The sequence below is a fragment of the Lissotriton helveticus genome, chromosome 7 (assembly GCF_964261635.1).
Source record: "Lissotriton helveticus chromosome 7, aLisHel1.1, whole genome shotgun sequence".
NCBI lineage: Eukaryota > Metazoa > Chordata > Amphibia > Caudata > Salamandridae > Lissotriton > Lissotriton helveticus.
This window is the reverse complement of record NC_136068.1, coordinates 77418547-77446443: the sequence shown is the minus strand read 5'-3', so window position 1 is coordinate 77446443 and position 27897 is coordinate 77418547. Positions and strand designations below refer to the sequence as shown.

Below are 27897 nucleotides of genomic sequence, written 5' to 3'. Positions count from 1 at the left end.
AGTTGGAGGAAGCATTGGGTTTATTGGCGTTAGGGAAAGCGGCTGGACCAGACAAACTCCCGTTAGAGATCTACCGGATACTTTCCCCTATTATTAAAGACGATATGTTGGCTACTTTTTTAGAGGCTCAGGTAGGAAATCCACCACCTTCTTGGGACAACGCTAATATTGTGGTTTTTAAAAAGAAAGATAAGTCCGCGAGGCTCCCTGGGTCATATAGACCCATATCATTAATAAATGCAGACGGCAAGTTGTACTCTAAGATTTTAGCAACTAGAATGGCTCAAGTTATATCTCCGTTGGTATCCAAGCATCAACATGGTTTTATACCAGGACGTAGCACAGTTAATCATATACAAAGTGTGATTGCAACTATAGATTATGCAAGTGTACAGCAAAAGCCCATGGGTTTAATCTTATTAGACACCGAAAAAGCGTTTGATCGTGTTTCATGGCCGTTTCTCTGGGCGGTCATGTTAAAGATTGGGTTTGGAACCCAGTATATATAACATCCATACAAACAATGTATAAAAGACCTCGGGCTAAAATATGTACTATGGGCAGAGAGACATCTTATGTGAATATCACTCGGGGAACTAGGCAGGGGTGTCCGTATTCGCCCCTCCTTTTTGCCATCTATATTAATCCATTGTTAACTCTGTTGGAAACAACTAATGGAATACAGTGAATGTCACTTGGGCAACACCATGTTCGTGGCCTTGCTTACACTGATGACATTGCAATAGTGACGTCTGACCCAGAGCAGGCTCCAAGGGAAATTGAGAATCTTACTCAGAGATATGGTGAAGTTGCCGGGTACAAATTGAATGCATCTAAAACCCAGATAGTTTGTACTGAAGGTCTATGTCCAGGAGAAGAGCGGGTTACGCAAGAAGCTCGATATTTGGGCATTAAGATCAGGATGGCGCTTCAAGAGGTTGTGGATGTTAATTGGGGAGATATAGTATCTTCGGCACAGCAACAATTGGAACTGTTTAAGTGCTTACATTTGTCAATGGAAGGGAGGTGCAATGTGCTTAAAATGTGCATACTTCCTAAGGCAATGTATTTCTTTAGGACTGTCCCACTAGAGCGAACACGTTCTCAATTGCTACAGCTACAAACTCTTGCTGATAAATTCATTTGAGGTAAAAAAAATACCTCGTCAGGCTTCAAAATATATGACATTACCATTAGAACGGGGGATGGGCAGTGCCGAATTTTTCCTTTTATTATTTAACCTGTCTCCTCCAAAGCATGCAGTACCTAGTGACCGGAGCGGAAATACAACAGGCAGAAGCACCTAACATATATCAAATGTTGATGGAGGTTCCGGTCAGTAAGGCTCTATGTAGGTTTTTTGAACCCAGTTATTTTAAGAGAACGCGGTTAAAAAATTTTAACACCGCATATAAGGCCTGGAAGACAATGCGTAAATTGCTATTGCTAGGTCGCATAAATCATTATACACTTTTATATGCTACAGAATTACTTCCTGCTATATTTTGGGATGCAAGGATAGATAGATGGCGTGAGAAGGGGCTTGAACAGTTAGGAGATTTGTACAATGATGGGATAATGGTCTCATTCACTGAATTGGCTGAACAGTATAGTTTAGATTAACATGATTTTTTCAAATTTTTACAAATCCGTGACTAACTAAACATCAAAGATATTTAGTAGTAACATCCTATGCGTTAATAGAGGCTGTTAAAACAAGCATTGGAAATGCAATAGGTCTCGCATTAGGAAAGTTTGAGCTATTGGTCTTATAAATGAATTTTTTTTTTATTTATGTGTTGTTTTTTAAAATAGCTAAATTAATAGCGTTGTCATTTACAATGCCAATAGTTATAACTTTCGCAAATGTGACACCTATAGCAGACACACGACAACATCCTATTTTATCAATTGAACATGTATTAATTGATTAAAAACGCGTTAACAATGCATTTCAACAGTGGCTGCATCCCGTGTCGTGATAGAGCAAAAGCTGGGGGTGACAGATGAGTAATTTAAGAAATGTAAAAAGGAAAAACCGTAGCAAAATTAGACAACTATAACGTCAGAGGCTATACATAACACAGGAAAAGGAACACTATATTCGGGTTAACACATGGCGTAAAGTGCGTCAGAAAATTGGAGGACTATGAGGCGTAAAAAGGGGGAGTAGAACATGAATTTAAAAGTACGGTGAGTATTCCATCTGGGAGGCAAAATGGATAGAATTCAAAATTTAAGGTTCAGAGGGCCAATGCGGTGATAAACAATTAATGAAACGATTCAATATGTTGAAAAACTACACAGTCTAAGTATATGTTAAGCAGGGTCAGATGCGGAGCGTACCTCTAATGCAAAACAAAAGACAAACCGGCTGGGAAAATCGGTCGTGAATGAAGTTACACAAATTGATTAACAGAAACAGAAAGAGGGTACATTGTAGATACCACAGCACAGAAGAGAAACCTAAGAGAAGACACAATAAAAGCATAGTCTGGAGGCATACTGGGTGTGTTCACGATGGTGACGGGTTGTCTCTAAGAGAAAACCAAACGGATTTTGCATGGCCATTTCCTACATAGATAATGAAGAAGGCTAGAGTTGTAGAGTTACCCAAATACAGGAAAAAGGCCACGGTTCGATAAGTATTAGCGGACCATCTAGAAACTGATCTAGATCGAAATAGACTCTAAAAAGTGACAGGCAAGTATTCAAAACAAGTAAACTAAGATTGACGGAAAAGGGATTGCCAATAAAAAGCGGGAGCAAAAGAGAAATTAAGAGGTAAAGGACAGCATGTAAGGAGGAGAAAAGTGAGGAAGGGGGCAGTACCTGTGAGTAAAAAGCGGCCCCGTGTCAAATGGCGCTGTGGAAAAGGAGCGGGAAACGTTAAGCATGTGTGGGAAACGGGGTATAAGGCACGGGCGATCACGATGGTGTAAAGCACAAAGCAAAGGACTGCACGTCATCTTACCGCCAAGCGTGGTTGGAGTAGGGGTAATGATGGTATCGATGGAAGCTGTTTCCTCGGTGAGGAAAATGAAATAAATATAATAATACACGGGCACGTCTCAGGACGGGTCCGTCCTAGTAAGCGTGCTGTGAAGGGAAGGTAAAATTAAGACGCAGGTTGAGTAAAGAGAACTAAGGGCGTAAGGTTCTTGAGCGAGGGCTGAAGGAGGGTCTCTTACCTGAAGTGCAGCGCTGGCACGGATAAGTGCAGTAGACAATCTCATCATACGGGTAGTGGATGAAGTGCAGTAGGCGGAACCTGGAGTTAACAAGAGACGGCCTGGCGCCGTCAAAGTGAAAGTACGGCTGGCCGTCGGCAGTGACTAAATTAGGGAGGAGAAATGCCTGAGCGTGCGAAATGATCCCTTTGAAGTGAAGCTGCTGGCGGCAGATGGCTGTCTTTCCTGTGCACGCGCTTTTCTATGTCAATGCGCTTGCGCATTGAGCTCCTTTTCACGGGCACTGCATGGAATTGCCATGGAATCGCCCGATCTCGGTAAGCTTTGTTTAAGCGCCTATATATCGAGCTCCCGCTCAATGCGCAGGCGCATTGAGATAGGTCGCTCGACCTAAAAAGAGCTAGGATTGGGACATTATATGGTATTTTGATTGAGACTTTACCAGATGATATAGAGAGACATGAAGCAAAGTGGAGTGAAAGATTAGGGTCCACAAGAACACATGTGCAACAATCAATTGATACTGCAGTTAAAGTTATGTTGACAGCAATATTGCGCACTCAACACTATAAAACTCTGTTTAACTTATATCACATCCCTGTCAAAATGCAGAAGTGGGGGGGGATCCCACGATGGGAAATGTTTTAGAGGTCAGATTGCTAATGCTGACATTGTACATATTTGTTTTGATTGCATAGGTTTAAACCAGTTTCGAGAGGACATATCGCAGTTTTTGACTTACATTACAGGGGTACACGTGACCATTTCTAGAGAAGTGATGCTGACAGGAGTAGGTGAAGGTACACAACCTGCTCAGGCATATTATCCATTCAGATATCTAATATTCATGGCAGTTGCACGATTATGTATTGCTACTGTGTAGCTCCAGCCTGAAGCGCCTTCGTTTGAAATCTGTGGCGAAAAGTTTTATAATGTATTTAATCTGGAATATAGGCTTTATAGCATCAAATCGATGAGTAAAAAAACATTGGGGGCACAAATTTGGGGGCCTATGTTACATCATATGGACAAATCGCTGTGAATAACATCAAACCTCCTAAATATCCAAGCAATGTTTTTTAATGTTTTTTCTTTTTTTTTTTTGTTGTACAAAATATGTCTGCATCAATGATTTAGTTATTGGGTTGAAGTATAAACATGCTATGAACTGAACAATAAAAAAATAAAAATAAAAAATGAAATCTCATCCTCATTAATAGAATAATCAATTCTAAACTCCACATCTACCTCATATTTTGTATACAAGGACACAGACCAATTGTAAATTGAGACAGTTTTCAGACCTAGTGCCTGCAACTGTTCTCATGGCCGTAATATTTAATTAAACAAACTGTTCCTCCTTTCCCAAACGCCTCGTCTTCTGTTTTTTCTAAGAAATTCTAACTCGAGCAACATTTCTGAAGGTAACTTGTTCATCAACTACAGACTTCTAGCCACAGATTCCTTACCTTAGAATAGATACAGAAGTCATGCCTTCCCCAGAGGTAGGTGTACTAGGCCAATTTTAAATCAAAAAGTCCCATAGCACCGAATGGGGTAAGTGCCTGTCGCAAAGGACCGGACTGTCCAGACAGCAGTGTTTGGTAAATGTGTGCAAGGAGACCCATGTTGCTGCCTGACAGATATCCAGGACAGGGACTCCACGGGCTAACACAGTAGTCGCAGCTTTAGCTCTGGTAGAATGAGATGCAAACCTCAGGGGGTTGCTTCATGCATAGCAGATAGTGATGCAGAGCAGCATCCATCTTGAGATGGTCCATTTCTGCACAGCCTTACCCTTCTTAACTCCCAAGTACCGCCACAAAGAGTTGATCATCCATCTGGAAGTCTTTTGTGTGGTCTAGGTAGAAAGATAATGCTATCTTGGGGTCCAGACGGTGGAGTCTCTCCTCTTTGTAGGGATGAGGTCGAGCAAAGAAGGTAGGCAGGGTGATGTTTTGACCTACATGGAAGGGTGTCACAACCTTCAGAAGGAAGGAGGCACGTGTCCAGAGGACCAACTTGTCCGGGTAGAAGGTGGTGTAGAGGGTGCGCCGACAGTGCCTGCAATTCGTTGACCCTCCAGCATGATGTTATGGCCACTAGAAAGACAGTTTTGATGGTCAAGAGCCTTAAAGGGTCATTGTGTTGAGGCTCAAAGAGTGCACACATCAGGAAGGGGAGAGAAGATTTAGATCCCACTGGAGTATGATGAATGGCCCGGGGCGGGGGGGGGGGGGATATGCTGCAAGCCTTTAAGAAACATTGCCACAGCAGAAGATTTAAATAAAGAAGGTTGGTCCAGCAACTACAAAATTGCTGAAATAGTTGATAAACTTTACCTGGGCCCAGAGCAGAGCCCTGCTGAGCCAAAGAGAGAGCAAATAAAAAGAAACTTGGATAGAGGTGCAGAAAGGAGGTCGATGTTGTGGGAATCAAATTATGTCACAAACTTATCCCAACAGCAGGCGTTACCAACTTGGTGGAGGGAATCCTGGCTGCCAGAATAACATCATAGACTTTGAGACGAAGGTTGACAGCTGTCAACTGTTGCCACCCAATCTCCACTCATGAAGGTCAAGGGTGTGCAGAACCCTCCCCTGTTGCTGCAACAGAATATCCTCTCGAAGGGGCCGCTTGATCGGAAGGCCAAATGTCATGTTCAACAGCTCACAAAACCAGACTCTCCGTACCCAATCCGGAGCCACAATAATAGTTTGTGCCCAGTCGTTCCTGATCTTCTTGAGACCTTTGGGCAGGAGTGTCATTGATGGGAAGGCGCACAGGAGGCAGGAGCTCTACTCGAGAGGAAAAGCGTCTCTGAGCGGAAGTGGCCCTGGAAATTCCAGCGTGCAAAACTGCTGACTTTTGCACGTTCTCAGCTGTGGCGAACAGATCTAACCAAGGCTCTCCCTACTGCTGAAAGAGTCATTGCACCCCCTCCAGATGGAAAGACCACTTATGAACTACTAGGCATCTTTCGCTGAGTGTCAGCTTTGACTTCAGCACGTTGACAGTGAGCCCCAGCGAGTGTGAAAGAGTTGTGGTAGTCTGGAGGTGGGCGACGACTGCCTGGGGCAAGCCCTGCTTCAACAGCCACTCTTTTAGGAATCCCCAACCACGGTCATCACTGTCGTGAACACTCAAGGGGTGCAGGTAAGGCCAAAGGGGAGCACGGCAAACTGAAAGTGCTCTTGGTCCACCGTGAACTGCAGGTAACGTCTGCGTGCAGGTAGGACGGGGATGTGAAAATGTGTGTCCTGCAATCCACTCCCTGGTCCAGGGCAGATAGATCTTGTGCGAGTGTCAGCATCCAGAGTTTCTCCTTTTTCAGGAAGAGATTGAGAAAGCGCAGCTCTAGGACAGGACAAAGACCTCCGTCCTTCTTGGGCACTAGAAAGTAGCAGGAATAGTAACCACAACCTACTTCTGATGCCGGCACCCTCTCTCTGGGTCCCTTGGCCAGGAGAGCCAGAACTTCTTGATGGAGCAAGGATAGGTGTTCCTCTGTCAGCCAGTTGTAAGTGGGTGGCATGGGTGAAGGGAGTAGCCCCTTTGGAGTATTTGCAAAACCCAACAGTCCGATGTTACTGATTGCCAGTGGCGCAGGTGATGGCGTACCCATCCTCTCACTGGATGCCCAGGGCGGTCGTAGGGCAAACTTAAGTGGTTTGGAAGCGATGCCTGCAGGGGGGATGAGGGTGGACTGACCTGACCTCTGGCTAACTTCCTCATGTCGTTTGTGGGGCCTACATTCTTGGCCACAAAAAGGCTGGGAAGCCTGTTGGCTGTGGTGGCTGGGATGGTATGGACGCAGTTGGAGACCTCTTCTGTGGCCACAAAAAGGGCGGAAGGTGGGCTGGGGGTGACAAGGAGACCGTAGACAAGCCTATGGATCTGGCCGTAGCTCTCCTGTCCCTAAACCGCTCCAGCACGGAGTCCATTTTCTCTCCAAAAAGACAAGAGCCAACAGAGGGCATGTCCATAAACGAGGCTTGGACATACCCTGAAAAAACAGCCATTCTCACTCAGGCTTGCCGCTACGGGGCCACTGAAGATGAAATGGCTCTACCCAGCGTGTCAGTCATGGTGCGCCAAAGTCAGTCGGGTTGGGTCCACATCATATGGTGAACTTTGCTGATATCTCCTGTCAGCAATAGCTTGGTGGAGAATGGCTAGGGCCTCCTCCGAGACCATGTGCAGCACTTGCGCACTGATTCCCAGATTGTATGGGAATTTCGGCCCAAAAGGCAGCCGGTCTTCACCAACCGCAGTGCAAGGCTGGCGGAAGACAACCGTCTCTTTCCAAAGATATTCACCCTTTTGGATTTCCTATCAGGTTGAGTGGCCTAGGAAACATGCCTGGGTTGATCCTAGAAGTGGAGGCCTGGACCACCAAGGTGGAGTGATGGGTAAGGTCTCCAGGAGCGGGGCAATGGCAGTGGGCAATCGTCCTATGCACAGGAGCCCCTGTGCATGGCTTGGACCAGGCCCACAGTAGGATGTCAGTAAGGGCTTCATTAAATGGGAGTAAGGATTTGAAGGGGGCAACTCTCAGCTAAAGCACCTCTGTCGAGATGGTTCTCTTTGACAGCCACCGAGGGCAGCTGAAGGTCCAAGAGCTCAGCTACCCTATGCACCAACATAGCAAAAGAGACTTCCTCCTCTGTATCCACGGTAGGAGGAGAGACCAAGCCAGTGTCAGGCAAAAAGTCTAGCCCACTGGCCTCTGCCAGTTCCTCAAACCGGTTGTCCTCCTGGTCTAAGAGATGTTGGTAACCATAAAGGTTCTCAGACCCATCCCAGTCCTCTCCCTCTCCAGGCTTATCAAGAGTAAAAGGCACTGGCTCTGCTCCAGAGAGCATGGTCCCAGTCAGTGCCAGATGTTTTTTTGTGTGACCTCTTCACACCAGGAGAGGAATGTCAGCAAAAAAGCTAGTCAGAAAATGACTGAGGGTGGCTCAGAAAAGATCAGAGCTATCTGGTGCAGAAAGGAAAGAACTGAAGTTAGCCCGCTGGGGTGGAGCCTATATACATACTGGGCACATCACTTCCTCTGCAGGGCAGAACAACGCCATCTACTGGGGCCCAGGGGTACTGCTAAATCTTCCGGATCGAGTCAGACGTCTGGGGATATTTTAAGGTAGGGAATCTACAGCTAGAAGTCTCCATCAGATCAGGTCTTTGAAGTTCTCTGCCAAGGTCTTAAGCATTTTGCGGAGGAAAGGGAGGTAGTCAACCCACCTTTTTAGCCCTAGATAGAATCTCCACTAAGAAGTCGTCCTCGCCCTGCACCACATGAAGTTTGATGTTGTGAAGCTGAACTGCCCTCTATAACTGCATGGTGTACAATGATGAAGTTGAAAGGGAAAGCCTTTATTGGAGTGGGATCGAAGTCTGGGTCGTCCCGTAGTTCAACCCTGCTGTCCGCCCAGAGATCATCTTGACCCCAGAGTGGATGGCTCATAATATGGTTCCCTGGGGTCATATGGGCTACCCTGGCTGGAATCCTCGGCATCTGAATGTGAGAAGTAGTATGGCAGGTAAGGAGGAGAGGGTGTGCAGGGCCAAAGAGGTTGTTGTGTAGTAGGCCTCGGGGTAAGTGGCTGTTGTGGTTTCTGGCAAGTGTGTGGTTGCTGATACGACCATATTGGGATAAAGCTCTTCTTTTGCCGGACTACAGGCATCTCAGAAAGCTGTAGGTCAATCCGGACCTTTCTCGAAGTCGGGTGTTCTTTTGTGGCTGGCCTGGGTACAGGTCTGGCTATTGACCTCAAAGTCCATTTTTTTCTCCGAAACAGTTTTTTGAGGGCCTTGGAATCAAGGCAATTGATGAGTAGCGCTTTTTGATGCTCCTGGCTGCTCTCTTGCTCGAGGCTGAAGGGCCTTGGGGTAAAGAGTTGTCGGCTGCATGAGGCAGGCCAGAAAGTAGATGTCTTTTCACTCTATATTCGGGGAGTGTTGACAGACTCTGTTAGAAGTGGAGCTCCATCTCAACCAGCGATCGCTTCTGAGCATGAACCATGTGTGGTTGACTCTTGGACATAGGAGGTGGAACAGTGACCCTGGGTTTGGTCCTTGTCCTGGCTCCTGGGCACTAGCATTCCAGGAGCTAATCTTCTTCAAGCTGGGGCTTAGATGTGTCTGGAGGATAGTACCCTGGTTCCCCGCTCTCGTTCTGCCTGCTGTAGGCCTTATGAACCCTCCTCATCCCCTTTGGTGCCCAAGAGGTTCTCCAGACCAAACAGGTCCAGCTTGGGGGGAACTTCTTTCTGCTGTATTTTATGGTGTGCTTAGTGGCAAGCGCATCAATGCTGGATGGCCGTTTTACACTGAAAAACAGGTCTGCTTGTCGTACTTGGTGGACAATTACAAGTTCCATGCCCTATGTTGATCTGACTGGAGGAATCTAGCATTGCACATAGGGCAGAATTGAAATGTTATTCTCACCAAAACAAGCCATTCTCCAAACAGGACCACATTCCTCAAAGGAGCAGCAGTTTGAACTAAGGGTGGGCTTGCTCAAAGGGGAGTCCTTCCTGTTGAGATCCGGCTAAGATTTCTAATCTCTGGAATCAATGGTCTCGAAAACGAATCCTATGTGCAGAAGTTTACCTGTCATTGTTGTTGAAGTTCCGATGGCAGGACGGTCGTAGGTCACAGATTTGGCACACAAACTTCCAAACTATGATCTGAGGTGATATAATTGTCCTGGCGATTGTGGGCCAAGTGTGGAGTCATAACAGATCATTGTCTTGGTGCGTGCGGGCTACATGTGAGTCACAAGAACAATCGTCAGCACACGTAAATGGTGTCACACTAATTACATATGTGTGTATTATGAGCACAAATTGAACACAAGTAAGTGAATTCTTGTTCTTTTCTTTGATTTTCTAGGTCTTCAGACAGCCGACGCGTGTTTCGTTGCTTACAAGGGAAATCGTCCAGCAACTCAAGGCTTTGTCTCTGTTCCGTACTCAGAGTTACACGAGGAGCAACGTCCTTTTGACCAGATATATCGAATCACAAATCTGAGCCTGTTGGGACGTAATAGGATCCCTTGGATATATGCACTGCTGCCTTGGATGTCGTGAGAAACTGAATCCCTTTGCGGGTTGGAATTATCACCACAAAAAAAGGATTGCTCTAAAGAGGACATAGACTTGATAAAGTCGTGGGACGATTTCCCTTGTAAGCGACGAAACACGTGTTGGCTGTCTGAAGACCCAGAAAATAAAATAACAAGAATTCCCTTGTGTTCAATTTGTGCTCACACTACGCATTTCTGTAATTACTGTGACATCATTTACGTGTGCTGGGGATTGTTCTTCGGTATGTTTAGTTGGCTCAGGCCGCTAGTTTTGGGGAGATGAGTGGTTCTCCTCACCTTACAGCACCGTGACAAAAATAGATAGCTTCACACCAATATTTGTGCTATTCTCCTGAGTGGCGCCATCCTTCCTAAATAAAATACCACTGTGCAGTAGCTTTTGTAAGTGTGATTCACCACAGGTCTGATGACTAGAAAGCTTTCAAAGAAAAACAATGTTCAAACATCTACACCAACATTAGATAGCAGGAGTACACAGAAATGGGCACCTAAAGCCACACATGCTATGACAATATTTCTTAATATATCTTAAAGTTGTTCTTAGTTTCCTCATGTACATGGAGATATTTTTAGCTTATGAATATTAATGTGTTTGTCATGGAGAATCAGTCTGCACTCTAAACATCTAAAACAAACTAGCCAATTACCAACATGCACATATATGGAAAAAAACATCACAGGCTCTTCAAATGGCACATCCTTGTAATAATGGTTTATTTTCACACATGTCCATTTCCTTATGGTACTCTGGAGAAAAGGTTGTGATAGAAACCACTCCATTTCTTTCGGCTTCCAGAACATTTTACATCTCTGGTGACGGCACTGCCGCCTCACGTCAATCATCTGCAGAGCGTTGAACTTGCAGCAGAGAGGGGCAATAATAAGAGAAGAGGGTGCTGTAGCACCTCCACCGCCACACCAAAGCGCTAAGCCACACAGCCTTGGGAAGAGGGACTAGCGGAGCAAGGACGCTAGTATGGAGTTGGCTACAAGAAGCAAAGCATTGTGGGTGTTGGTGTATACATTTAACAATCCAGTTCCCGGCCCCAGCCTTAGTACCCATAGCTCCTCAAGGGATTTTTACTCTACTTTGCAGGTTAATGTCCATTCCCTTCATAGCCACAGAAACAAAACACAAGTGATGTCTGTGTAGAACAAAAGACAGAGCAGAAGGTTTGAACTAAGGGTGGGCTTGCTCAGCTCAATCTGTCTCTATCTCTCTGTTCAGCTCCTATTAGATCACACCCTAGCCGGCTCTGCTGACAGCTCAACTTTCCCTGTTCCAGGTAGAGGTGGCAGTGGTGAAGAAGTGTGGACGACATCTCTAGCTCGGCACACGTTGATAAAAATAGATGTAGCCCAAATCCTTTGGAGGTTTCTCAGACGCACAGACTTTCTGGTCGTTGTAGATCACCCACCTGCAGCAAAAACACAATTACAAAATTAGAAAGAGAAATATGTTGCACACAAGTTTAAAAAACTAAGATAAGATGACTACCTATTTGAAAAAGTAAAGAGAGGACTCTGAGGTGAAAGAAAGCCACGCAATGCAAAAAGATGCGCTGTAAACAATGAAAATGGAACCGCTCAAGCGTGAACCAGTGCATGAGGAAGGAAGTGATATAAGCGTATAAAAGGGATGGGATAATCTTTGAGTTGATTACATTCAGTGATTAATCCATGGCTCGTTCTCCAACAATATAAAAAAAATATATATTTTTTGATTTTGAAATTATTTTGCCTTCTTTTTCCAATTTAAAGTGTGGTCGCACTATGACAATTTTTTTTAACAACTGTTAAGCATAGTTATTAACCTGCTCAATAGGGGTATCCTCAATTTTTCATCTTAGTTGTTTTCAAGTTTTTGCCCAGGCTAAATTCTAAGTCGTTCTCTTAATTATATTCCAGTAGTTGATAGCTGTGATTGCAAGCATGATGGTGTTTGTTTACTTGGATGATATAATCATCCCATCACTAAGTAGGTAATTGGTTAAAAACACACACACACACACACACACAAACATACAAAGCTGGCTCTCCATATAGTTTACAAGCAGGAGGTATACTGTGCAAAGAGTCCAGGAATCCTTCGCGAGTGGACAGGGGCTTGCTCTAGCAATCCCAATGAGCTCTCTAACGGGGTAGTGTGGTCAAGCAGCCTAAGGTCCTGAATATGGGTTTGGCGGTCTTGCAGCGTTCCGCCACTCCAGCACCCCGCTGCAAGACCCCCAAACACATAGTCCGACAGCCTGCTGGATTACGAGTTAATCCTGTGCGAGTGGTCCTGATGCAGTGGTCCCACTGTGGTGCATATCAAAGCCAATTATGTGTGCTTAGACATGCAGCGCAGTGAGACTGCCATTTTGTTAACTAGTGATCATTAGAGTACAGTAGAGTGCAACCTAATGTGAATGAAACTTTTGAAGTGCTTATTATGTTCCCAGGAAGTGCATTGTTTCTGGTCCCAGAGAGAGTAGGGATCCAGAAACATGTCTGGTGGTGCCAGGCTGCATACAGCCAGTCTGTGACTACACCAGTGTTGGTAGGTTTTCAGGGGGCACCTCTGAGGTGCCCTCTGAGTAAATGGTTAAATAAATCCAACACTGGCATCAGTGTGGGTTTACTGAGGGGAGTAGTTTGGTACCAAACTCCTGTACTGGGGTGAATGGATGACATTGTTCTGCACTCTGTCCATCAATTGTTCTTTTTGAATTTGTCACTGAGTGGGTCGGGTATGCCCAAACGTGGGTCCCGTGCTCTCCATGCCACTGGACTCAAGCTATCCTGGCTGATGAGGGGCGAAACCCCGAAACCAGTCGAACAAGTTACTTACCTTCGGTAACGATATATCTGTAAGAAACAGTAGTTAGTATTAGATTCCTTACCTTAGAATATCCCCAGGCGTCAGTCTGGATCCGGAAACTTTTGCGTAGCAGTACCCCTGCGCGTCGGTAGGCGTCGTCTGCAGGCGTCCCCTGCGGCTCCGCGTCCGTCGTCGGCGTCGTGCGCGGTGATGACGTCGCTGGAGTATATAGACGCCGCCTCCGCGCGCTGACGTCAGTTCTTTGCACACAGCTTTTCCGCGCCAGAACACGCAGAGCCATGTAAGAACCAACACTGGTGCCATGCGAAACTAGGGCCCTGAAGGGGATGACCTTAACCCTATGTATCAGTTCGCAGAACGGGGAGGATGGGCGGGGTGGTAAGGAATCTAATACTAACTACTGTTTCTTACAGATATATCGTTACCGAAGGTAAGTAACTTGTTCATCTGAAAGAAACAGGTTAGTATTAGATTCCTTACCTTAGAATAGATACCCCAGCAATACCAACCCCGTAGGTGGGTCTGCGAACCAATACAGCCTACACCAGAAAGTCCTGGAGGACAGAACGGCCAAAGAAGCCATCCCTCCGGACTGGACTGTCCAGGCAGTAGTGCCTTGCAAACGTGTGCAGCGAGGCCCATGTAGCCGCCTGGCAAATGTCCTGCAAAGGGACTCCCCGGCCCAGGTCAGTAGTAGCCGCCGTGGCCCGAGTGGAATGGGCCCTCAGCCCAACAGGAGGCTCCTTCCGAGCCAAAGAGTAGCACGCTTTGATGCACAGAACGACCCACCGAGAGATGGTCCGTTTATGTACCGCCCGTCCCTTCTTCGCACCCACGTAGCCAACAAACAGTTGGTCATCCACCCGGAACTGGCGTGTGCGATCCATATAAAATGAAAGCGCACGTTTTGGGTCCAGACGATGGAGCCGCTCTTCATCCTTTGAAGGCTGCGGAGGCGGGAAGAAGGAGGGTAAGGTGATGGACTGCCCGATGTGAAAAGCAGAAACTACTTTGGGCAGGAAAGAAGGTCTAGTTCTCAGAACCACCTTGTCTGGATGAATGGACATGAAAGGAGGTTTGACAGAAAGAGCCTGGAGCTCACTCACTCTCCTGGCAGAGGTGATGGCAACCAGGAAGGCCGTCTTTAAAGTCAGGAGACGGAGAGGACAGGAATGAAGTGGCTCAAAAGGAGCGCACATCAAGAAGGTCAGAACCAGGTTCAAGTCCCACTGAGGCATCACGAACGGAACAGGTGGATACATGTGCGTGATGCCCTTCAAGAATCTCGTTACAATAGGGGACTTGAACAAAGAAGGTTGATCAGGTAGCCTTAGAAAGGCCAAAAGGGCAGAAAGGTAGCCCTTGATAGTGCCCAGAGCAGAGCCCTGCTGGGCAAGAGAGAGAAGAAAGAGGAGAACCTCGGAGAGAGGGGCAGAAAGGGGATCCACAGCCTTTGCTGTGCACCATGCCACAAATCTGTTCCACCGGCAGGCGTATACCGACTTTGTGGAGGGACGCCTGGCTGCCAGAATCACATCACAGACTTCAGGAGGCAAGTCAAATGGCCTCAACTGTCGCCGCTCAATCTCCACGCATGGAGGTGGAGACTGGACAGGTTCGGGTTGAGGACCGTCCCCTGCTGCTGCGACAGAAGGTCCTCCCGAAGGGGCAGGCGGATCGAGGGACCGACTGACATGCTGAGTAGCTCGGGATACCAGTACCTTCGAGCCCAGTCCGGAGCCACAAGGATGACTTGGGCCCGGTCGCGCCTGATCTTCTTCAGCACTCTGGGCAGAAGTGGTATAGGCGGAAAGGCGTACAACAGACCGCAGCTCCACTCGCGCCGAAAGGCGTCGCCGTGCGAGTGCCGTCTTGGAAACTCCAACGCGCAGAACTGATGACATTGCGCGTTCTCTTCTGTGGCGAATAGATCTAACCAAGGCTCTCCCCATTGCAGAAAGAGGCCTCTTGCCACGTCCGAGTTCAGACGCCATTCGTGATCCACCGAGCACCGACGGCTGAGTTCGTCCGCCCTGGCGTTCAGAGAACCTGCCAGGTGTTGAACCGTCAGAGTCACGCCCTGACGTTCCAGCCATTGCCAGAGGCGCAGAGCCTCCTGGCAAAGGGTCCACGACCCCACTCCGCCCTGCTTGTTGCAGTACCACATGGCGGTGGTGTTGTCCGTGAACACCTGCACTACACTCCCGTTGACAAAGGGGAGGAATGCCTTCAGTGCTAGGCGAATCGCCCGCAGCTCCAACAGGTTGATATGGAGCCGGGACTCCGCCGGAGACCAGATGCCTCTGATCTCCGCCTCTCCCAAGTGGCCTCCCCAGCCCTGGAGGGACGCGTCCGTCACAACTACGTGCTCCAGTTGGGGAAGGGAGAGGGATCTGCCTCTGACCCAATCGCGGTCCGTAAGCCACCACTGCAACTGTCTCGCAGTGCCCTCCGAGATCAGGACATGGTCGGATAGGTTGCCTTGATGCTGGGCCCACTGAAACTTCAGGTCCCACTGCAGAGCCCGCATCCGCCACCTGGCGTGATGCACCAGAAGGATGCAGGAGGCCATCAGCCCCAGAAGCCGCAGCGTCAACCTGACCGAGACCCGGGATAACGGCTGAAAGATGGGAATCAAAGCCTGTATATCCCGGACCCGCCGTTCCGGAGGATAAACCCGAAACTGCGCCGAGTCGAGAACCGCTCCGATGAAAAGGAGCTTTTGAGAGGGACACAGGTGTGATTTCGGCGCATTGATGGAAAACCCCAGCTCGTGCAGGAGGTCTGCCGTCATCTGAAGGTGGTGGACGACTGTCTGGGGCGAGCCCGCCTTCAACAACCAGTCGTCGAGGTAGGGGAAGACTGAAACCCCTAACCGGCGCAGATGAGCTGCGACCACCGCCATCACTTTCGTGAACACCCGTGGGGCGCTGGTAAGGCCGAAAGGGAGCACGATAAACTGAAAGTGCTTGTGGCCTACCGTGAACCGCAGGTAACGCCGGTGGGCCGGCAGGACGGGGATGTGAAAATACGCATCCTGCAAGTCCAACGCCACCATCCAGTCTTGCGGGTCTAGAGCAGCCAAGACCTGAGCCAAAGTCAACATCTTGAACTTCTCCTTCCGGAGGAAGCCGTTGACGTTCCGTAGATCCAAGATAGGACGCATGCCCCCCTTGTCCTTCTTGGGTACCAGAAAGTAGTGGGAATAGCAACCACACCCTACTTCTGGCCCAGGAACGCGCTCGATGGCCCCCTTGGCCAAGAGGGCCGTAACTTCCTCCTGCAGAAGTGTCAAGTGGTCCCCCGACACATGGTGGATCTGCGGTGGCATGGCTGGAGGAGTGGTCTCGAAGGGGAGGGAGTAGCCCCTTCGGACAAGCTGCATCACCCACCTGTCCGATGTGATAGTGCGCCAGCGGGAGTGGTGATGGCGAACCCTGCCACCCACTGGCGTCACATGGGCCTGAAAGCACGGACTAGGAGGATTTGGAGGCTGTCGCTGCGGGGGGAGGTGTGGTCTGACCTCGCCGTTGTCCCCGACCGCCTCCACGGCGGAATCCACGGCCGCCACCGCGTTGAGAAGTGTTCTGCGGTGCGTGGCTGGCAGCACGTGTGGGACCGCCCCTTCCTTGGCCACGAAAGGAGCGAAACAAACCCGTTTGCTGGCGCTGGGTCGAAAGACCCAAGGACTTGGCCGTGACCCTGGAGTCCTTGAAGCGCTCCAGCGCGTGGTCCGCCTTGTCGCCAAACAGGCGACTGCCATCAAACGGCATGTCCATCAAAGTATTTTGGACATCTGCCGAAAAATTGGCGGATCTCAGCCAGGCGTGGCGACGAATCGCCACCGTCGTGGACATCGCTCTGCCCAGCGAGTCGGTCGTATCAAGACCACACCTGATGGAATATCTTGCTGCATCTCGGCCCTCAATCATAGCCTTGCCGAGCTTTACCCGTACCTCCTGTGGGCATTCAGGCAGCAACTCCGCGACCGTATCCCACAGAGAGTGGGTGTAGCGGCCCAAGAGGCATGCGGTGTTGCAAGACCGCAGTCCCAAACTCAGGGACGAGAAGACCTTCTTCCCATACTGGTCGTACCTCTTAGATTCCCGGTCGGGCGGGGGCGACGGGAATGCGGTCTGGGAAGTTGAGGCCTGGATCACCAGGCTCTCAGGGGTGGGATGGGTGGACAGGAACTTGGGGTCGTCCGGACACGGACGGTGGCGTCTGGCTACGTTCCTATCAACAGGCGAACCTGAAGCGGGCCTGGACCACGTGCCCAAAAGAACGTCTGTCAAGGCTTCGTTGAACGGCAGCAGAGGCTCCTGCGGGCATGCCTGCGGTTTGAAGACCTCGGTGAGGATGTTAGGCCTCACGACCGCGACGGGGAGCTCAAGGTGTAAGGCCTTGGCAGCCCTCATCAACACCACTGAATAAGCAGCCCCAGCCTCCGAGGCCACTGTAGGAGGCGACACAAAACCAGGGTTAGGAGAGTCGTCCAGACCACTGGCGTCACCCAAATCACCTGCCCAGTCCACGTCGTACTGACACTCGCGTGACAGAGGGTCCTCAGACCCCTCCCAACCCTCTCCGTATTCTACATCCTCCCCATATTCGGAGTCAACAATGTAGACCGGCTCCTCGGGGCCCATGGGCCCCATCGGCGTCGGACTCGGCGTCGGACGACGCCGGTCCGACTACGCGTCCGGAGTCGGAGAGGGAATGGGGGCGGCGCCGCCCGGAGCCCCGACGCCGGCCGGAGCCGGCGCCAGAGGCCCGGCGCCGCGCGGAGGCGGCACCATGGGTTGCCCCGATGGAATCGGCGCCGGAGAGGCCGGTGGACCAGCCGGCGTCGACCCTGAAGGGCCCAGCGGCGCCGGGGCCAGAGCACCCGACGGTGTCGCGGCAGGAGCACCCGAACCGCTCGGGCCCCCGGACGGGACCACCGGGCCCGCAAGCGCCGTAGGCCCCGTCGGAGGAGACAGTGCCCTCATGGCCATGAGGAACTCCTCTATCTCCTCGCGCGACGCGCCTTGCCCAGGGACCGTCGGGTATGGAGCAGGCAGCGCCGGCGTCCCACGCGGAGCCGCGGGGGTGGGGCTACCCGAACCCCCGGCCGCATCGCGCGAGCGTCGGGGGGGAGTCGGGGGTACGATGACGACGCCCCGACTTCTTGTGTCTCTTACCTGAGGAACCAGAGGAATGGTGACGACTTCCGGAGCGCTCGTGGTGGCTCCGCGACCGCTCTTTCGACTGCTCCCTCGACCTCCGGCCGGACCGGGACCGCTCTCGACGCGGGGCCGACACCCGGAGCTCGAGTAGCTTGCGGGACCGCTCCCGTCTAGCCTTACTCGTCAAGGCCCGGCAGTCGACGCAGGAGTCCACGTCGTGGTCCGGGCCCAGGCACCGGAGGCAGAGTCGGTGGTGGTCCGTGACCGACATCGTGCGGTCACACCCGTCACAATTCTTAAAACCGGGCATCCTACCGGCACCGTAAGAGTAGATAGTTAAATCAAAACTTTGGTCAAAAAGACCGGAGTACTGCTCTTCGGATCTGCGCTAACTGGCGCGGAAAAAAGAAGAACTGACGTCAGCGCGCGGAGGCGGCGTCTATATACTCCAGCGACGTCATCACGGCGCACGACGCCGACGACGGACGCGGAGCCGCAGGGGACGCCTGCAGACGACGCCTACCGACGCGCAGGGGTACTGCTACGCTAAAGTTTCCGGATCCAGACTGACGCCTGGGGATATTCTAAGGTAAGGAATCTAATACTAACCTGTTTCTTTCAGATCTAGAACGCTTGTTTTCAGTCAGGGAGGACCTGGCCTGGCAGTTTGGGCTGGACTGTTCTGATTGGGCGCAGGGTCAAGACTGATTTGCATATGGCTGGGTTCAAACTGAAATGGCATGGTGGCCAAAAAAACGATGGATTTAGGCCCAAATCTCTGTACTGGGGTGAACGTATGACATAGTTCTGCATCCTGTCCATCAATTGTTCGTTTTGCATTTGTCACCCGAGTGGGTTGGGTATGGCCAGACGTGGTTCCCGTGCTCTCTATGCCACTGGGCCCAAGCTATCCTGGCCGATGAGGGGTGAAACCCCGAAACCGTCCTAGAATGTTTGTTTCCCGTCCAGGGAGGACCTGGCTGAAAGTTCAGTCTGGACTGTTCCCATTGGGCGCAGGGTCAAGACAGATTTGCATATGGCTGTGTTCAAACTGGAATGGCATGGCGACTAAAGAAACAATGGATTTAGGCCCAGATCTCTGTACTGCGGGGAATGTATGACTTTGTTCTGCATTCTGTCCATCAATTGTTCTTTTTGCATTCTCCTGTGGGGGGGCTCATAGTCCTAGCCCCGATTGGAGGAGTCGCCCCATCTTCAAGATGGCGGGGAGTGAAAGATGCGCCTCATTTCGCGTCCCCCACTTTAGGGGTGGAGTTGGCAGAGGTGGGCACACCTCCTATTCTTCCTAGGTCTTTTCACCGATTTCCCACCTAAAGTCGGGATGTAAACCAGGGGCTGCCATCTGCTGCTAACAACAGAGGCTGGGGGGGTCACATTACAAAGGTAACAGGCCTTTGAAACTTCCCTCTCTAGCACTGTGCCCATCCTGGGGGAAGAGGTGTGACACAGTGGCCCAGGAAGGGCATTGTTTCTTAGCCCAGAGAGCAGGGATCCAGAAACATGTTTGGTGGTCGTGGGTATGATATGCTTGCAGGTCTTATTCAAATGATAGGCAAATCTCATTTCAAAATTAAAGACGAAAAATCATTGGATAAATTCGATCTTCATCTACAACAAGTGGAACCTCCTTAAGCTTATAATGTATTGTTTCTCCTTTTAATCTCTGCCGCAGAAAACGTAGGTTCTTGGAACTCGCTTTGAATGTAATTCCTGAATTGCATGCTGTAGTTGCTTTCATGGGTTTGAGTAATGTGTCTTGGGTGGTATTATGTTTTTTCCTTTCACTCTGCTTTTTGCTGTAATCATGCATTTCTTTCCAATTAAATTCTCTGTGACAACATTATCTATAGTATGAAAGATATTAGTAAATGTGAGACAGAGGTTAGTCTGCCTCTTTTATAACCCAATACGCTATTTTAACTTGATATCTGGTTAGATAGTTCCTTGGGAGACTAATTACCTTTTGTCTGAGATGAAGGTGTAATTATAGACATATATCCCTTGTTATGTGTCATCTGCTAAATAACAGATTCCATAAAGTTGTGAAAATACTGCCATGATGCTCAACGCAGAGAAAGCATTTGATTTAGTAGAGTGTCAAGTGCTATATGCAATCCTTTATAAATTTGCAGTTCGGCTGAGCTTTCTGCGTTTGTTGAAAGCATTATATTCAAGGGTCAACACTTCTATAATTATTAATAATACTTTAGCCGGGGAGATAGTTGTCAGATGAGGTACTCGTCAAAGATGCCCAATGTCTCCCATTTTATGTGCTCTATTCATAGAGCCCTTGGCTTGCGCTTCTTGTCAGGACCAAACTATTAGTCCGCCTATTTCAGGAACTCTGAAGCTGAAATTAAATGCAGATGACATTGTGCTATATTTAACTGCTGATGCAGGGAATATTTAGGGCTTCTTACATAAATTTACTGCATTTACGGCTATCAGCGGCTATAAAATTAACCAGACAAAATCAGAAGCCTTATTGTTTAACTGTTCTACTGAAATTCTTCCAGCCACTATGTGCCCAGCATTTGAGGAAGGGCGCGCTATTAGATACTTGGGTTTTAAAGTGATTTCACATTTTATTGATCTATAGGCTCTAAACTAAGCTTCCTTACTTGTTAAGGTTTGAGCGCCTATTAAACAATGGGAAAAACTCCATCTTACGATCATAGGTTGGATCTTGCTTATGAAAATGAACTGGTTGCCTCTGGTATTGTTCGCTTTTTCTAATGTATTAATTAACATTCCTAGATCATTCTTTGAGGCTAATGATATAGAAATACGTACATTCGTCTGGCAGCAGGTCAAACTATAAATTCTTTAATTATCTCAAGAGGCAGGCGATTTGGCGCTTCCACGCTTTCTAACTTCGGCATCCAAAAGGGCACATTCTGCAGACAATTTTCATTTGCATAATATGCTAAAAGAATCCAGAATGGATTCTATCTCCTTTTTACAGATTATTAGATTACCAAAGCGAACGTGCTATTAGATTCCTTGTATCATGGTCAACCGTTTTAATCTTATTTGGCATGAAAATAAACTTCCTTGTTTTCACCCACAAATGAACTTGATTCTTGCTCAAGACTTGGACTGAGCCATGGTTGATCTAACGTCAGTCGCAGGGCGACCCTGGGTTTTCAAAGCCTTAAGGATTTTTTTTCTCGCAAAAACCAATTCATTACATGACATACATTAAGGGCTTGATTTAGATCTTGATGGAAGGGAATACTCCATCACAAAGATTACGGACATCCCGTCCGTTGTATTGCAATCCCATTATATCCTATGGAGCTCGTAATATGGCGGATGGGATACCAGGCATGTTTGCGACAGAGTATTCTATTTGCCGAGATCTAAATTAGGCCCTAGGTCAGGAGAATCCATCAATTAACTCAACACTTTTTTTTTAGTTACACTCAAATACAGCACTTTTGTTCTGGCTACCTGCTAGACGTAAACGAAATAACAGATAAAATCTGTTGGACCTGTTTTTTAACTCCCGCCTATCAGGGGCCTGGAAACTGGTAAAAAAAAGTTTTACTTCGACAGTTAGGGCTGAACTTAGTATCTGACCATATAAGCAAAATAGCTACTACCACTGGCTGCAGTATAACTTTAGTACAATGAAATTATCACAATGAGCTTAGTGGAAAAGCTATTTGCGCAGCTAACTTCAAGCGCATGGCTGTTGTTTGTAGGTGGATGATATGATATACTCCTGATAAAACTGCAAAGATGTATGGGGGCTGACGCAAGATGTTTCAGATGCGGGTTGGAACCTGGGGATTAGCTCAATATGATATTCACTTGCCCCAGACTGGGAGAATTCTGGTCTAATAACTTTAAAGAAATTGGAAATTGGATGGGGCAGGTAATCATTCCCGATCCGATGGGAGCCCTTTTTGGTACTCAGTCCAGTTCCAATATTCTCCCTACTGAACGAAGGCAGCTGTTTTATAGCCACTCTAGTGACGGCAAAGTCACTAATATTAGCAAACTGGAAGTTGACAACGATGCCCACTGTTGATCAGCGGCACAATAAAATGTGTAAGGTTGAGAATGTAGAGAACATATTTGCAAAGAGAATGGGCGCCAATTACGGTTTAATAAAATTTGGAGGAATTGGGAAAGAGTAGATAATGGTGAATCCAGTTGGTAGAGGGTGTTCAGTCAAATATGGGGCATTCAAGACTGCAGTTCCCATGTGTGTTAATGCCTATGATGTTAATTTCTATGATTATATTGTATTGGAAATGTGTTTACGTGAATCGTTGTTCTGATTTAAGATATAATGCATCTGCTGCAGTCTAATAAATAAAAATATTTAATTTTTTTTTTTTAAAGTTGTTGAGATTAGCTCTTTTTGTACTTGTGAATTATCAAGGTTCACTGTTTAGGAAAACTGATAAAAAATAATGCATTGTGTATATACTACAACTGTACTGCAAATGTTAAAATCTTCGCTGCATTTTGTAGTCATGTTTCATTCTTACTTATTCAATAAAAAGATTTAGAAATCAAAAAGAAAAGTTGATTTGAGTGCTCTTTGGAAAGAGCTTTACTTTCCTTAGCCTTGATGGCAAGAAATTCTATTTTATCAGGCACAAAAAGATTAAAACCTATGGATATGCCTGCTCTGCAGAAGAGTAAGGAACATTTTAGTTACCATATCTGAGCATCTTCCTCAGAGCCAGAACCTAGTTCCCTAGAGGTTGGTTCAGAAACCTAGAACGTTCCTGAATCGAATCTATAGGCAAGAGCGAGAAAGGACCACCAGGTGTCCTCTTTCAGCAACATGGGCATAAACACAACTTTGCCACCCCATGGTGTTAAGTTCCAACGAGAGGCAAACTGTATGCCAAGGGCTTGTCTACTGATGTTGACACAACTTAAAGTAGTCCTGCCCAACACCACTAAATCTGAACTCTAGGACATCCACAAAGAAAATAACTCCAACAAGGACTGGATAAGACCTGTAAACCCTCTATGCTCAAATTCCGCTGAATGCCTTTTAAAATAATAATCAAAGTGAGAGACAGCCCATTGGTATTCGCACTAGAAGATCCCTAAATCTACCTACGAGAGAAAGGAATTATCTTTTGTATAAGAGAAAAAGTGAATGACTCCTTGCTTTAGGATGCAATACAGTGCAGTCATGAAATTAGTATGCATTTTCTTCTGTTGCTGTGCCTAGGTAACTTGAACAGTCAGGAAGTCTAGATCCAGCCCCTAAACCTGCATGTGAGGAGTCTGTGGTAATGGCCACCTGTGCATGAGGGTCGACAGTCACAGATTCTTGTCGCTCCACCATTTAAGATTAGGTTGAACTCTGGGCTCTCTCAACACTTGATCTTCCCACTGACCCGCCGCTTGTGGCCACTGCCAGAAAGACTCATTAGTGGACACTGTCCAGTCAAGCTTGAGGAACTATTCCAATATACACACCATCCTCCCCCAGCAATTTCATGATTGTTCTCAATGTTAGAGGACAGAAGGGATAGGTTGTATAGCACTCTTGCGGAGAAGTGCTTGCATCCCTTCTTGAAGCAGGAAAGGTGCAAAAAAGGAAACGCAGGGAAAAAGAAAAAAGGATTGACTCAAGAGATACATGAGGCAATGAACTCTGTACGGTCCGACTCCTCATTTAGCTAGATCTGATAGCCAAAGAAAAGCTCATTTAATGCGATCATAATTCCTCTGTACAGTCCATTTATGTGGTTAGATGTCCAACCAGAGGCAATTTCTGGGAGATCAGGGAATCCGAAGTGAGCTAGTATTTTGATTCCAGTCATCTAGTGGGGTCAAACATTCTACAAAGATAAACCACTCACGGAGACAGAGGCCCAATGAAAGACACTCAGTAATGGAACACACTGGGACAGTGAGTAAAGAACGAGGAACAAGATAAACTGAATATCAAAATAGCTAAGGACCCAATGGAATGCAGTGAAGAAATATTATAATAACTAATGAATAAAAGAGTCCCCTTAATAAGAAACAAAATACATAAGAAACAAAGGATCACTGCCCCTTCTGTTATCAAATTGGGAAGTGAGGGATTCTACCATGTGTGGTCAACCCCCAAATGTCACGAATGATGGGGAAGGACTATAATAGGTCAACACAACATCACTCACTCCTTAAGTACTGGTGCTCACAGTGGGCCCTAGGATATCTTGCAGGTGATTTTCAGAATAGACTAAATTCTCACTTTTGAAAACACACCATGTGGACGCAGCTTGACTGACTGTCTCTAGATGGTACTCGATTGACATGCAATGGCTAAGACCATTCCATGTGAAAAGATTGCAATAAAAAATTACAGCTGGTAATATGACCTATGCAAGATGATCTTTGACGAGAAGATCATGTGCCAACAGTTTAATTGTAAAGGAAGAAAATGTATTAATAAAAATAAAGGACAATGGAACATATTAAGTAAACTCAAAATTAACTGTCGAAAACACTCAAACGTGACAAACAACTGCAATTTGCCAGTAAATGTTACAGACACATAAACACATACCATAAACTTGCACCAAACACCGTGCTAAACAACATAAATTTACAAGTCCAAAAACCATGGAAAGAGCAAATAACCACATTTAAAATAAATACATTTTCTTAAATCGCAGGTGATGCAAGTTATGGAATGTGCGGTGTGCATTGGTAAACCAAAATGGTAAATTTCAGTGGTTTGTCGCATCTGGGCAAGAACCATAACTTGAGTTTTTAAACTGTTTTTCCTCCTTTAGTGGGTAATGCGAATAGGCACAGACTCCATGTTAAATAGTTTTTGCACAGCAGGAGGAAGTATGGTGCAAAATGTGTATTGTGAAAGTAGGTTAAGTAATAAAAAAAGAGATCTGAAAGAATAGTCACACTATTTCCAGGGGGGCGGGGGGGTCCAAGATTGGCAGGTTTATCGTTTGGTTGAGGTGGAAAGGAGAAACTACTTGGGGTCGGCTCTAAGAACGAACCTGTCTCTGTGGACCTGAATGAAGCAATCTTGAAGTGCGAGGGCTGAAACTCACTAATGCGTCTGAGGGAGGGAAGGAGTCTCGAAGAAAAGCTACTTCCCAGGACAGGAATTGAAAAGAGCAAGAATGCAAGGGCACAAAGAGGTGGACCATGGAGCGTAGAAACGACCATATTGAGGAACTCTTGGAGGAGGACCATCCAAGAGTATGGTCCCCAGGAAGGCATAGACTTGCTGGGGCTGTATATGGGATTTGGTGGCATTTATAGTGAATCCCAGCCCACTAACCAGGGAGACGGCAGCTTGGATGTGAGCTAGGCTTGATACTTGCTTGCGCTCTTGAACAGCCAATTGTTGAGGGGAGGGAAACGGGAATGGTCCCTTCCCCACCTCCTTAGAGCAGCAGCTACCATTGCTAGGCACTTTGTGAAGACCCTTGGAGCGGTGGATATGACAAAGGAAAGCACTTTGAATTGGTAAGGATGAACACTTACCTCAAAGTGGAGACAGTGCGGTCGGAGGCATGCATGTGAAAATAGGAACCAATCAGGACTAGTGTTGTCATGTAGTCACTTTGTCAGAGCACAGTGGTAACATCCTGAAGGGTTGTCATATGGAAAATTCTGATCAGATGTGTCAATTGAGGGGCCATTGGACCAAGATTGGTCTGAGGGAACAGTCTTTCATGATGAGGAAGTAAAGAGTTTGGTTGCCCTTGCCTTGTTGCGGACACTCTTTCTTAGGCTCGTTTGTGGAGGAACACCTGGACCTCTTCCAACAGAAGGCCGAGATGTTCTCTGCTGAGGGTAAGTGTATGGGGTGGGATGTTGGGAGGGATTGGAAGGGACTGTGAAGATCTAGGCATTAAATGTTGTGAGCCACTGGCCGTACCCACTCATCAGATGTGATTTTTGATCCAATGAGCGAGGAAATCCTGCAATCTCCCTTACACGGGTGAGGTGTGATTGGTGTGGAGGTGGGTAAAGTCAGTGTTTAGAGGCAGAGGTTTAAAAGAAATTGGGATATTAGTCAAGGGGGTGATTACCCACCTTAAGTAACAATCACAATCCATCACAGGGTAAACCCTTCAAGTCAATAAATTAACAAGAGCTCAACCCTCTGGTACCTATGGCTCAGAGTTGACACTGGGAACTTAGGGCAATATGTAAAGTATTTATGCAGAACCAAAACAGTAATAAAGTCAAAAGGCAAACCAATAAAAATCCCAACAGAATAAGAACAAAACATGGTACATGTAATACACAGAATGACAATAAAGTAGTACGTGGAACCGGAGATAAGAATTTATAAAGTTTTAAGCAGGAATAGTGCCAAGAAATGTGTAAGACCGGGACCTAAGTGCAATTTGATGCGTACCGTGATGGAGCATGGGGGCAGATCCTCCAACCAGGTTTATCCTGGTCAAAGATTGTACCTTCTAACGTAGTCCTTTAAATCACAATCAACCACAATCTAGAGCCCCCTTGACCTCAGTGGAGGAACTTAAGATACCTAGAGGATGTCAGACAGAGGCCAACAGCAAGGTCCAGCTGCCACTGGCCAACTGGGCACTTGTAGGAAAAAGCCTCTTGTTATAGCTTTAACAGACGATCAGCATTATGACCATTGAGTCCACTTCTCTGTCCTGGGTACAAGATGGAGCAGGTCAAGTCCTCTTATGTTCCTCCTCTGGTCCAGAAGTGTTCTTAAATGGGTGCCCGGATCACGTCATAACCAGTCAGGAAAAGGTTCCTGGGATAAACCATACTCACTTTGGGCATTTTTCAAAATGGCAAGAGTATTCGGCCACACTAAACATGGGCTGTGAAGGCTGGGGGTCTGTGTGGAGAGAATACTGTGGTAATCCTACTGTCCTCCCACATCTAACACCAAAATTCAGTTTGAGGCAGCCACTGTGCCCCAATAAACACAGAGACAGAAGTCTAATAGAACAAAAGTAGTTTTTTCCAGTAACTGTTTTGCCTTTATGTTCTCTGCCTTTCAAGTGCGCCCAAAGGGTTATTATATGAAATCTAAGCAGACATGTCAAAAAGGGTTAGACACTCGAGCAGGAATTGACTCTCTGAAGTAAAAAAAGATGCTCATGCATGGAAAATTGCGATTTGCAGGTCTGTGTTTGCATATATTATTACATGAGAGTCATACCTATTTACTGTGCCATTTTAAAGATATCCGTAAAGGTACAATGGCATTGGCCATATTCCTTGAAATATTTTAACGCTAGAAAACATAGGGATACAAGTCCAGGCACTGACTTTATAACAATGATTGGTCCATACTTTTGTAAATGCAGTGCCATCTAAAAGTATTATATTTCAGTGCGTGAAAATATTAGCTGAGGAGGTAATTTCTTTTGTTTAAAAAATATTTTTATTAACATTTTATGTCAGCGAGCAACTATTTACATCTTCATGATCAGATTAAAACAGAATATAATCAGATTAATACATACAACATATTACAGCATAGCAGCGGGAGCCCAAAAAATCCTGCTGAGGAGGTAATTTCAGCAAAAAAAAAAAAAGGGAGGGCAAAGATGCGGCCTGTAGTTAAAACAGTTATCCGCATCCGTG

The 27897-nt window shown here is 47.2% G+C and overlaps 1 protein-coding gene across 4 annotated transcripts in view; it reads right to left on the bottom strand.

Moving 5' to 3' along the window:
* Positions 1-10999: 10999 nt before the first annotated feature.
* USP5 (ubiquitin specific peptidase 5) overlaps positions 11000-27897 on the bottom strand; it is a 164919-nt gene continuing 148021 nt past the window's right edge. For all 4 annotated transcript variants that reach the window (XM_078651524.1, XM_078651521.1, XM_078651525.1 and 1 more), the window contains one exon: positions 11000-11720. In XM_078651524.1, coding sequence (XP_078507650.1) covers positions 11627-11720 — 94 coding nt within the window. In that variant the 3' untranslated portion in view covers positions 11000-11626. The remainder of the gene's footprint in view (positions 11721-27897) is intronic.